Source organism: Opisthocomus hoazin, chromosome 3, assembly GCF_030867145.1.
Source record: "Opisthocomus hoazin isolate bOpiHoa1 chromosome 3, bOpiHoa1.hap1, whole genome shotgun sequence".
NCBI lineage: Eukaryota > Metazoa > Chordata > Aves > Opisthocomiformes > Opisthocomidae > Opisthocomus > Opisthocomus hoazin.
Genome location: NC_134416.1, coordinates 30,094,094 through 30,107,099, shown reverse-complemented (window position 1 = coordinate 30,107,099; position 13,006 = coordinate 30,094,094). Strand labels below are relative to the sequence as shown.

Below are 13,006 nucleotides of genomic sequence, written 5' to 3'. Positions count from 1 at the left end.
TTAGCACTGGTGAAAGTGACTTCAAGATAATACTGTGTCATCATTTTATTAAAAGGTCAATAAAAAAAAGCCCATTAAAAAGATAAGTGAAAAAATCCTAAGTGCAATCAGCCATTCAATCTTCACCCCTCAGCAAGATTCAAAAAGGGCATTCATGCTTTTAAGTTTCCTTAATAATCAGTTTCTTCTCCTCCTTGGAAGAAAGTCAATATGCTAAATTTCAGAATTGAGCTGTAGGTCAAATGGTTTATCTTTTCACTGTTAAAGACTCAGAGAAAAAATTATTGCTTAAGAGTTGATCAAGATGAAATCGGTTGGAAATGGACAGTTTTGAATTGTGTAGAATACTTGCATACACATGTATTTATATAATGTTGGCATGGGAATACATCAATACAGCTATTTTTTTTCATGTCACTAATTTTGCTGAAGTTAGTACTGCTAAAAGACTGTGTATGGCCAGAAAGACTTAGAAATTATGCATGCTGATGGGTTATGTCCGGTTTTATCCTCCTGCTGTACTGTCTCTCCTGGTGAGGAGTGCAAACAGGAGAAATCTATTGCATTTTCCCTCATTTAGCACAGAGGGCTGAGCTCTCTGAGCCATGTTATCCAGCATGACAGCCCCAGAAGCGGAATGCAGGCAGAAAGGTGGAAAAAAAAAGAGTTTCTGGTGTTTAGATGGATTTCTCCCAGCATTAGGACCAAGTACATAAAGCCTGAGGAGCAGTGACGCTCCACCATGATGCACAAAGGCTAGGTGGGGAACTTCAGAGGGGGTTGTCGGTGAGTAGGAAGGTGCCAGTGGGAACACAATGGGGAAGGGAGGCTTCACCTGCAGCCAGCTACAGCCTTCGGCTTGGGACAAGCCTCCCTAAGGCAGCAGAGCAAGGCCAGCAAGGGCCAGGCACTCACACCTCCTGCTACAGCCCCGGCAGGGAGGCTTCATATCCCAGTCAGCCTAATCTTTGAGTCCTAGTATTCACCAATCCAACAGAAAGCATTACTAAGCTCGCTAATCTTCTATCCTCTTATCTTTCCAGCAATCTTGACACAGAAGAGCTCTCCGGTAAGTTCCTTTTTGGCCAAAAACATAATCTGTGCCTGCGGCAGCCCTGTGCAAATGAACATACCATGTGATATGATTTTTTTTCTCTTTAATCTTTGTAGCTCGAACAGAAAATAATTTCCATTGAAAGAACTTCTAGGAGCATGCAGATGGCTTATAATCTTTTCAGACTCTGTCACCCATTACATGCAGAAATTACTTCAAAAATATTTTTCCTAATCAATACTTCAAATTCTCTGAGCTTCCAGATCTGTTCTGATGTAAAGATATATAACTTGTATCTTATTTCCATTTCATGTGAGATTTTTTTTCTAGCTAGTTCATCACTTTCAAAGGTATGAGTGTTTTGGCAATTTTGAAAAATATTGTCATTTTAATATCCCACTGGAGGAAAGTTCCTTACTTTGCTCTAACTTGATCCAGTAAGAACAGCAGTTTGACAAGTTCTGTCACCCTTCATCACAAAACAACACTCCTGCAAGGCCTGAAGTTTGGCCTCGTTACCCATTGCTGTGCCCCTTTCTGACCTGTGAGTCATTTCCCCAAAACCCTGTTTGCTCTCTAGCTGATCTTACAGTACCTGATTTAGGAGCACTGCTTGAAGCAGAAAACAATTCACAGAAAATTTCTTTAAGTCCTCCCACAAAATGCCAAGAAAAAACAGTTCTGCTTGTTGAAAATCGCCTATTTCTGAGAGAAAGATGGTAGCCTGATAAACTTTCCAATAGTCAGTAATGTTGAAGACCTAGAAAAGCTGAAAATACTGTCAAGTTGAATTCTTGCTTGCTTGCTTGGTCACCCACAGAGTAAGTCTACCCATTGCCAAGAACCCTCTAAGAAGCACCTTAGCCTGTGGTTTATAAATATACAACAAGAGACTCTGCTGAAGTGAACTGGGCTGTGACAGTTTCTGCTGGTTGAGAATCTGGCCAAAATTATATCAAACTAGCTGGGGAAGACAGGGGGCTTTGTTCTCCAAGGGATTTACTGGTGTTGATCTTGTGCTGGAGGCTTACAGGTTTGCTTGGCCCCTGACCCTGCTAGCTACCTCTGGCTGGCTGGAGAGCTGAGGAGGGTCTCAGCCCAGCACTGGCTCTGTTTGCTCTCTGTTTTCATTAAATATGGGCTGCTTCAGCTGCTTTTTAAGTCTTTCATAGGCTGCCACTGGGGTGTTTCTCATCTGTGAATCTGGTACTGAGTTTACACCGCACATGTTTAAGCTGATGATTATACAGCTCTTCCTGAGCTATCTCAGTTCTCCTCAGAAATGGAGCTTCGCTTCCAGGATACTAGTTCACAATACGTTCTCATTCTAAATCATTTCATTCAACCCCTCAGCCACGCCAGGTTATGTTGCAGTGTTCCTGAAACCTTCTGCTTTCATTACTCCCCTGAGAAGCTCATGCTGACTTCTTAAAAGCCTCAAAGTATTGCTATTTATTTCAAAAAGCTCTTAATCTTGTTCTTCCTGTCTGCCATTTAGATGTTATTCTTCATGCTCTTGCAAATGATTTGATTTCTAAATTACTTGTCTAACACAGTCTCTAGCTTTAATATAATGTTCTTTCTTTCTTTCACACTTTTTCCTTCCTGTGCCTCCCTGTATTGTATTTTGTCACATGGAGCAAATGCGAACTCGGGTCATGATTTCTCAGGTTTGTCTCCTACTCTCGCTATAATCCTCCTAATTGAGTTATGCCCCCTGATTTTACAATGTCCTGTTTTTAAAATGTCCTTTGCTCTGAGCAGCTACACAAGGACGTCCTGCAACTTACGTTATTTTCATGGCTTTTTTTAAAAGTATTTTGCACGCATCATATTTGTTGAAAATATAATCACAGTACCTGGGACTAGAAGCTTATCTGGCCAGCTCGTGGCCTCTTCGTTTCTCAGCGAGAAACAACTGGTCTTAGCTGAACCCAACTCACAGCAGCCCCCGCTTGATCTTATCTCCTCTAAGGGCTTTACCAGAATTATTAATTTTTGCATCAATATAATCAGATTTAGTACATACACATGAAAACTTCATTCCTGCTAGTAACTGTAAAGTAGACTATTAGGCTGAAAATCCAGTTTAGAAACCAAATTTTGATATTTTAAAAATAGGTCTGTTTCAGCTCTCAAACCTATATTTTATGTTTTTGTCAATTTGGCAACTCATTTATTGAATGAAAATGTTTTGAAGCACTGATTTTGGTATTTCAAGTACTCCAGGAATGATTTTGAGGAAAAATAATAAAAAATTTGAAATATTGTGACTTTTGTTCATTTTATATATTTAGTTAGCTAATAATACCATAACTGAATTCAGACTTGATAAAATTCATATTTAATGAAATATAGATTTTTCAGGTCATTAATAGGTGATGTGGGTTTTCTTCTTCTTTTAGAATATTTTTCCCAGCACTTAGGAGAGTATGAAAATGTTCTATCTGTCTTGGAAGACTTAAACATAAGCATACTGAAGGCAATGGACAAAACAAAGAAAGTAAGTAAAAACTGTGAAATTTTCCTTATATTGTATATTGTGTTTATTTGAACATGTATCCAATATTTTTTCTTATCTAGATAAAGTTACTAATACCGAAATGCGGGTAAGCATTATCAGCATATCAACATATGGAAGTAGTCTGCATTTGAAAAAAATAATCCAAATTTTGGAAGTAGAAAACATGATAGTAAAAGATGCTAATGACTTAAACTATATTAATGACTACCATTAAATTAGGTAGGCAAGAGTCATCCTGAGACGTACTGGGGAGTTATATTTATGTTATTGTTAAATGTAGATTCCAGGATAGTTTAAAAAGATTAAAAAGGGCTGTAACATCTCTCCCTGTGTTCCGCGAAGCTGAACCCCAGTACTCTCATTATAAAACTATCCTGTAGGTAGTGGCTGTGCATCCCAGGTACTGACTCCCAAAATATAACTGGCCAACGCAAATCGCTTGAAAGTATTCCTGATAGCAACAGCAGAAGACATAGAAATTTGGGCTGAGTGAAACATCCTGACTGAGAACAAGGTTTCATTTCCATTTCAGGCATTTTAAACAAAAGTCACGCTCAGAGAGTCAGCAAAGAGGAGGTGTTAGGGCTGTTGGAGGGAGATGATTCTCAGGAGGAGAAACTCGGTTTCTCCATCCATCCATCTGATGGGAGATGCAGCCATGCTGCAGGACATACTGGTTGGCCAGTCCACTTGGCACTCAATTCATTATGGTCAGACCTGCTGGCATGTTCAGACCTGCTCGTTCATATCACATGCCAACTAGATGTCTGATCAAAAGTGCATCAAGTCATTGGGTAACATGCTCCTTTTCCCTGGCTGAACAAATATTTTGACAAAGTGCAACAGCTTCAAAAGGTGAGGGAAAGCACAAACCAGGGAATGAGGTGAACGTAGATCCTCCAGATGCAATCTCAGATCCGCACCACAAGGCTATTCACTGGTTAGGCAAGCTGTCAACAACAGAAATTTCAGCAAAAGTATTCAGTGAGATGCTGTGGGGGAAAAATAACCTGATCTTTTTGAGTCAGTCAATGGAGAGATCAATGGGGAGAAAGCTGTGCTTCTCTAGCGAAGCTGTTCTATTTGGCATTCAGGTGTTTGCAAGAGTGTGGTACTCGTACATTTTACATGAACTGCCAAAATAAAAACCTGAAAGTGTAGCTTATTTATTTAGAGCTTGAGCCAGTAAGCTGAATGTCTCCCCATTCATGCTTTGCACTTTCCACTCCTAATGAAGTGAACGTATGCTGACTCACTGCCTCATTGAGCTGGACACTAAAAAGCAACACATTAGTTTATTCTAGCTATGCATGATTTAGAAAAAAAAATTAGCCATGTGTATAAACTGCTGCTAAAGGGCAGGACATGTCTTCTGATAACTACTGGAAGCAAATAAACCACAGCGTTTAAGAATTACTTCAGAAGTTAATTACAGAGGAGGAGTCCCAGTAGACTAATCAAAGTGGTAAGAAGTAAGCATTGGCCTGACTAGAAAATGGATAAGAAAATCTGGAATATTAATAAGTGTTTCATTTGTCTGCTTGAAGAACCGATCTGAAAAAAATGAAACCACAATTCCTTTGAATTTTATTTTCCTGAAAGTTCAAGCTTAATGGGTTTTCTCTCTTTCAGGAATATCTCAATTGACTGTTAGAGGTGGCAGAACTAGAGCAAGGCTAACACTGGAAATACTACTTTTAATTCCAATTAGTAGACACAGTGTGTGAACACAGTCAAACAGAAATGTGTCCTCAAATATTCTCAAATAGAGATTTCTACCAAGGATATGCCCAGCAACTACAGCTTTGTATGGAAATTAAATTCTCAATTCAAACTTGGGACTATTTGCAACAGGAACTCAGTTCTAAGGAAAGAGATAGGTTATGTGACCTGATTACCTGATAAATCTGCGCTACTGGAGTGCAAATAATAAAATTTCCACCTTAAATAGTCCATGCTTTTACTAAAGTCTAAAATCTGGAATATATTCACCAAAATCAGAGCTGGAGGTGCAGCAAAAGCTAGTTAGAGATAGCATGGATAAACGATGTTCATTGCCAGTGACACACGCTAGATGTGATGTAGCTCCTAGCTCAAGTTGATGCCACAGCTCAAACAAGCAGGGAGTCGGAAATGGGTGGTCTGGTTACGAATGGCCCTTGGCATGTACGCAGAGCAAGGCTTGGGTGTCCCCTCCTAGTGCAAAATAAAACTTTGTCATTGCTCTGCCACTGCAGCCACCTACTCCCTTGAATTGTCACTGAGTAATGGGAGCATTTATTACTGTATTCTAAGCCATCATCTAGTTGGAAAATTCATACATAGAAAAAAAACCCAGAAATTAAGACCTACACTTTGAGAGCTACAAAGACACGGTGTATCTACAGTGGCTGAGTCAGTTTCCAATGGTCAGGACTAAATTTCCAAGGACCAAATTCTCCCATTAAAAACCAAAGTAAAAACTTCTCAGATTGAACCTGAACTCCACTCCGCAGAGCATGGGGCTGATTACAGACCCAGTCCTCAGGGTTGCCGGAAGCTTTCCACCCCCTCTGACTTTTCATGGATTGGAGAAAACTCAGTGCCTCTAACTGTCGGTCTCTGCTAAACTTTCTTGGAGTGCATGGCAGTTCAGGTAGGCAGCTCATTCAGTCTTAAACATCTGGGGGGAAAAAGGAGCAACTTGGGACTTCATTCATTTTATTTATCCTGTTTAGAGTCAGAAAAACAATCACACTCAGTCCTTCCTATAAAAAATCCATGCTTTCCTACCAATTCAAGTTGCCCGCACTCAGTAAGTACTTTGCATGAGAGGCAGCTGCGGATTTCGAGCCCCAGACAAATTGTTCAGCTTCAGTTTCCAAGGAAACCCTGGAGAAGGAAGATGTGTCAGTCTTCAACAAAAAGCTGAACAGCGGATCAACATGTCTGAAAAATCTAAAACTCTAATCAATAAACCCTCCTTATTCCAGATATAAACAGAACTAGAAATTAAAAAAACCCTAAAATGTAGAGTTTAATATACTTTACTTTTTTGGCATACATTAATCTAAGTTTGATAACATCAAAGTGTGTGGCATTATTTGACTTTTGTACATTTAGTACACAAGTGTGCACGAATTAGCTTCTACACATGAAATAGACTTGACTTCATATTGTTTTGGGTTTTTTTAAATTCATCATCAGTTTTGAAAATCACATGCGTTAACAAATAACTTGGGTTTTGTTTACAAATATCCCCAAGCCGTTCAGCCTTTAGTCAGAAAGATTTCCCACCAAGAGCAGCTGGAATTTGGCTGAGCTACAGACTCCTGGATTTAAATCTAGGTTAACAAAATTGTCCCCATCACTCCAAATTATTTCCATCTGTAGATATTTTTAACCCAACAGATTAGCAGATAACTGACTCCTGCAAGGTAATTGCAGCACAATTTCTGTGTACTTTATTGCCCTCTGTAGTCTGAAAGCACAGCTTTCCTGAACCGAGCTTTTCTCCAGTCTTCCAGTCTGGAAGGCTTGTTCCTTGAAGCCTTTTTTCCTGACATCTTTTGTAATAAAAGACAGAAGCATATTTAAATAAAACAATTAGTCTCAACCTTTTTATTACCCAAATAAGCATAACACTTTCAGCAAGCTGCATTTTTATCCCATTCCATAGCTTGCAGTCACATACAAATACAATGAAGAGAAACTTCGCAACTGCAGCATGGAAAATAAAATCTGCCACTGAGTAATGATGTAGGTAGATAAAAATAGACCAGGTTTTTTAAGGTGCTTGACATCTTGGTTCTACTGACTTGTGAATACTGAAAATCAAAAACTTGCAGACTAAAAACCATGTCTTCCTTAAGTTATCAAGCCATAAAATTGTTGATATTTGTCAGCTATTCAGTAAGAACAGGTTTTGCTCAGTTATTTTTATTTCTGGTATTGCTATAGTTTATTGCAAATGTAACCTGCAGGTGGTGGTGAACTATTCTGTACTCAGTAAACTAGCAAAAGTTCATTTAATCACCAAAAATGTCGTTTTCATATGAAATGGAGTTGACAGTATAGAAGTATCCAGGGGTTTAAACATAGGCATCTAGTGATAGTTTAGAAAATGTGGGTTATTCAAGGATGTCCAAGATGTTTGCACAGGCCTGACAAATAGCACAGGGGACCTCTGGGACACCCAGGGGCAAAAGGAGACATCCTTCTCAGGCAGCAGCTGGAAACCAGGTGGGTCTCTATGGCACCAAACTCCACTTAAGGTACTTGAATAGCTCTGAGCTTTCCAAAGGATTTTTCCCAAGGAACTGTCTCTCAGACAAAAAGCTGGCAATGGCTTACACCCATCCGACCGTGCCTTTTATCGAAGTCATAGCACCCATTTGAAGTTCACTTTTTTCCACCAGCTGGAGCGTGCTTGCTCCCCTCTCCTGCCTTCCCTTTTGCCAACAGCATAGGGCCATTTTCCAGCCAGGACTGTTCCCTGTGTGTCCCCACGGGCACCGCCGCTGGTACCCGCACAGTGAAGCCTGGCAGCCTGGGGGGAAGCAGGGACCATTTCAGATTATTTTAACCCCCCTGTTCCCCAGGGCAGTTTGTACTGCAGTGTTGGTGAAAGGCTAACCACGGCTGGCTGGTGGCCAAGTGACTGTGCCAAGAGGGTTCAGCGTGGGACATGCTTCCTCCTCCGCAATTTCAGTGGCTGTTGGCTTGAGTCTCACCTAAATGCATTAGTCTATCATGGAGCTGATGATGGTCTTGATGTACAGAATACCAGTTCTTAACTTGCTGGAGTAACAACTAAAGTTCATACTTTTTGCATTGGCACATCAGCAAAATGGTGGGAACTGGGAATCGCTGAGAGCAACGGAGCCCGGCAGAGATGCTTCCTCGGGGGAGCGGCATCAAGTGCCCATGTAGTGGTTCTTTGTCCTTGCAAATGGAGGCCACCCTGTGAGCTGTCTCAAAAGTGACCACCATACATGTTGTAAAAGTGATCCGACCTCCAGCAACAAAAAGCTTCGTATCTAAGCTTTTTCTTAGGTTATATTGATTACAGTTATTAGATCATATATCTTAATTTCAAGAGGAAATAATGCAAAAGATTTTATTAAAAAAAAAAAAGGTAAACATATACTGGCTTTTATAGTTAACAGTGCTTATAAGAAGAAACTTTGATCCATTGAGTGGAACTTGACCCTATATAACTTTATACCTGAAGTACAAATCCAATAACTATAATGCAACAGCAACCTCCTGGATGGCCTTGGGTAAGATTTTTGTACAGCCAATAGAAACCATTTATGAACAGCAAAATGAGAAATTAAAATCTAAAGTAAAGGGGACATCAAAATAACCAAGAAGGACTGTCAGATCAGTAGGAAATTTTTTAAACAAATATTGAAGATCCTCCCTTAATCCGTTCCTCTGTCATCTTCTCATCATCCTTATTTCATTGTTCTCATTCCATTTCCTTACATCTCTTTTCTTCCTCAAAAGTATGGCAAGATCTTTCTTCTGTAGATGAAAGCCAGAAAGTGCTTTGGCTAGAATAGTTAATGTAAATATTTTCAAAATTGAATGAAGAGAGAGATGACCTCTGAGTGCACAGTCCTCCTGTAAATACAGTGGTACAGTTCTTTTGGAGGCAAAAGCACTGCAGACTTCCACGCAAAGGAATGTCAGGCAAACAAAGGAAATGAAGGATGGGACACTGCAAAATTTCTCCTTTTCAGACTCTGTGAATTCTCGTGTTCTTTGCTTTGGAGGGACTTTCTTCCCTCCTTTGCAACTATTTTATGAAGGACACCAAATGACCTGTCTGTGATAGTTTGGGACCAGGCTTGGTGAACTAGCAGACACCACTTAAGCAGCGGTAACCATGACTGGTTTATACACAGCATTTAAATATGCAAAACATAAATGTATTAATTTTAGGACAGAAATGAAAGTGAATTATTATTCAATAGAGCAATCAAGTTCTGGAATAGTCTAGTAAGCATTTGGAAGCCAAAAAACCTGAACTGCTTTTTACACATTGTTTGCAAAAACATAGAAAGGGGAGTGCGTGGTGTGCAACAGCAAGATGCTGGATTCAGTGACTGACACACAGAGATTGTCTAATTCATCGCTACTATTAAATCATTAATTTTTCTGCTTTGCTCAAACAAAGCCCAAAGCTAAGTGAAGTCAATGCAGCCTTATTACTACTGGAAAGCTTCTTGAATAGTCTCAAAATAGGAGCCAGTCAAAGTAGAAGAGAAGATTACAGGAGCTGAAATAGTAACACAGGGACATGCAATTTAGTTACTGATGGTGCATTTCTAGTAATTATGTAAATCACTGCACTCTGGAGGGTTGACACCCATTATAAACCAGAATATCTAGATTTTTTTAGTTGCATATTTGAGTAACAGTAGCGATTATGTGAAATATATTGCAAAACAAAATAACTTTAAAAAACACTAGAATCATAGAATAGTTTCAGTTGGAAGAGACCTGTAAAGGTCCTCTAGTCCAACCCCCCTGAAATGAGCAGGGACGTCTTCAACCAGATCAGGTTGCTCAGAGCCCTGTCCAACCTGGCCTTGAATGTTTCCAGGGATGGGGCATCTACCACCTCTCTGGGCAATCCGTGCCAGTGTTTCAGCACCCTCATTGTAAAAAATTTCTGCTGTGTATCCAGTGTAAATCTACCCTCTTTTAGTTTAAAACCATTACCCCTTGTCCTGTTGCAACAGGCCCTGCTAAAAATTTGGCCCCATCTTTCTTATAAGCCCCCTTTAATCACTGAAAGGCTGCTAGACAAGCCTATGTCAACAATACAGTTCCACAACTAACATCCTATTTGAGAAAAAATGAGGTTTTAAATTGTTTTTTTTTCTTTTCTCAAAATGTGTGTTAAATTGGCAGGCACTACCTTTTGCGTGATTAGAATTTAACAGTTTACTCCAAATCTAGTCTTGTTCTCTTTGCAATTGCAGTTCTTACAAAGGTACCTTTTGCAATAACTTAAGGCAGGTAATAGTCAGTTTATCCTGAGTATTAATTTCAGGCACTGGCTTTGAATCCAGTCCATTTGTTCCTTGCATTAATCACTAAGTTTTTTTCAGGTCAGCATCAGTCTAAAATACCTTAGCCACCTCCCAGCTTGGTGTTTTAAAGTGAACAAAATATCCAGATTCCATTGGAAATGAAAAGCCAGAACAAAAAAGAGCTGTTAATTTTATTGTTCTTTATAAAGAAGTAGAAATCAGTTCAGGATGAAGATTACATAAAACACTGAAGGCAGACAGGTGCAGTTCAAGACACACAGAGCAGCAGTGGTACGTACTGCAGCATGCAGTGACTAATGCTTGATACTGCAAGCCAACTGACAGAAATACTGCAACCTCAGGTATTTCTTAACTGCACACAGTTAATTCTTCCTGTACACTTGATTGCTTCAGGCTATCTTTTAATGAGAGTTAACACTGTTGCACTAGTTTAATTGGACATATATTGTATCTCCTTCTGTTACAGCGAGTAGGGGGTTTGATTCTCATAATTATTTAGACTATATAAGATACTGATTAAAAGATCATAGATGAAAATGAGAGTTTTCTGAAGAGTACTTTCTGAATTCCACATCAGAAAACATGCTCTCAGAATATTTATCATCCAGCTAGTCAAGCAAACTGCAGACTCAGGATTTGTCTTTCTTGTGTTAATGATGTGTTTGCACATCCTATCAGCGATCTTCAGGTACCTTCAGTGGCTAGGCACCACTTGCATGAATGTCAGAAGTTACTACCATGGAGGGCAATGAGGGCTAAAAGATTTGCTGTAAATTTATGCTTTTCACAGAGGAGAGAAATGGAAAGACTGAGCCAGAAAACCAAGAAAATATGTGGCTGCCTACAGATTAGGCATTACATGCTCTGCACTGCCAGTGCCCAGCCTGAAGAATAAGAAATCGAATGGAGAAAAAACACATGCTACCCTTCTGGGCAGATGTTGGCTATGTTCCAGCAAAAAATGCGTGAATTGTTGGGCCAAAAGAAGAACAAAATAAAATTCTTCTGGTCAAGAAATAGTTGCATTTTTCATTCTAAAAAATAAATAGCAATAATTTCAAGGTTTCATACATCTTGACTGATCTCCAAAGAATTTTCAAATGTTTTTCAGTAAAAAATAGAAAAAAGTGGAGCAAAGCAGATGCTTTCAATGCATTTTTGTGTTGTTTAAATTTCAAAGATTTATCAAGTTAAAATTTTGGTGGAAATTTTTCAGTCAATCCTTTTTGAGTAATCAGAATTCAACAAAGGGGTAAAAAATACTAACATCAAAATATCAGAGCAATAGATGAACTTGTTACTAAGCTCCACCTGCACTAGGCTTTTAAAAACTGTTCCTTTTTGCAGGAATAGTTGTTTCTCATCTACTTTTTCTAGCTAAAATAGCTATAAAACTGATCAAACACAGTCTGTAAATCACTAAAAAGAACCATCTGGAACATTTTTTCTTTTTACCATGGATGACTTGGCCTAAATTCCTTGGGTTGTTTTTTCATCATTCCCTAATTTCTGACAAGATAGATTTGCCAGTGGTTAGAACCGGAGTCTGGATCCTTTGTGTCTGAATAAATCCATGTACTCAACTGTTCATATGTAAACTCAGATGAAGAGAGAAATGCTGGTGATAGAGCTAAATATGTCACCAGTTGCACCCTGCTATGAGGCAGAGAGGACCCTACGAATAAACAGCTAATTTTATCTATGGACATTTTTAAATAAAGTTTTGGAATTTCATTTCATAGGATTTTCTATCTAAAAAAATTTATTTAAGATCATGACTATCAGTGCAAGTCAAGTCAAATGCAGATAAATTTAAAAAGCTGCAAGGCATGAATTCTGAGCTGTTGTGCAAGGCTATTGTAGAGATTCACCCCTTTCCTCCAAGCTCCTTATCAAAGTAATGAAAACTCTTGGGAACTGCTTTGATCTTTTTTTATGGAAGTCTTCTACCTACTAAGCCAGAAAGAGACAACGCTGAAAGTTTTGCTGATAGCAGAGAAGATGTGTTAAATAGTCTGAACTTCAAAAAAAACCCCACAAGCCTTAATTAAGTTAATATCCATGCCTTTAATTGTAAAAATGTACAGAAATAGCTTCACAGCAGAAAAAGAAATATTTAACCTAGCCATTCTCCTGTCGATACCCATCAAAACCACCAACAGCTTTGATGTTTTCCTTGTATTCTTACAACCTTCTCCCAGGAGCAGTGGCTTTACAGGTATCCCTGCTACTTGCTGATATAAAACACGGCCAAAACACAGTTTCTTGGCTCTAAGCTGCACGGTGCACTTCATGACAGTTAAATAGGAGTTACTTTTTATCCATGCATGAATTTTGTACATACTATTATTGCAATAAGAGTATATTACTTTTTCAATAATC

The 13,006-nt window shown here is 39.0% G+C and overlaps 1 protein-coding gene across 5 annotated transcripts in view; it reads left to right on the top strand.

Moving 5' to 3' along the window:
- NECAB1 (N-terminal EF-hand calcium binding protein 1) overlaps positions 1-13,006 on the top strand; it is a 70,605-nt gene that overhangs the window by 32,999 nt on the left and 24,600 nt on the right. For 2 of the 5 annotated variants that reach the window (XM_075415884.1, XM_075415882.1), the window contains exons 4-6: positions 1,044-1,069; positions 2,695-2,724; positions 3,460-3,557. In XM_075415884.1, coding sequence (XP_075271999.1) covers positions 1,044-1,069; positions 2,695-2,724; positions 3,460-3,557 — 154 coding nt within the window. The remainder of the gene's footprint in view (positions 1-1,043; positions 1,070-2,694; positions 2,725-3,459; positions 3,558-13,006) is intronic. The other 3 variants (XM_075415886.1, XM_075415885.1, XM_075415883.1) reach the window with 2 other exon arrangements.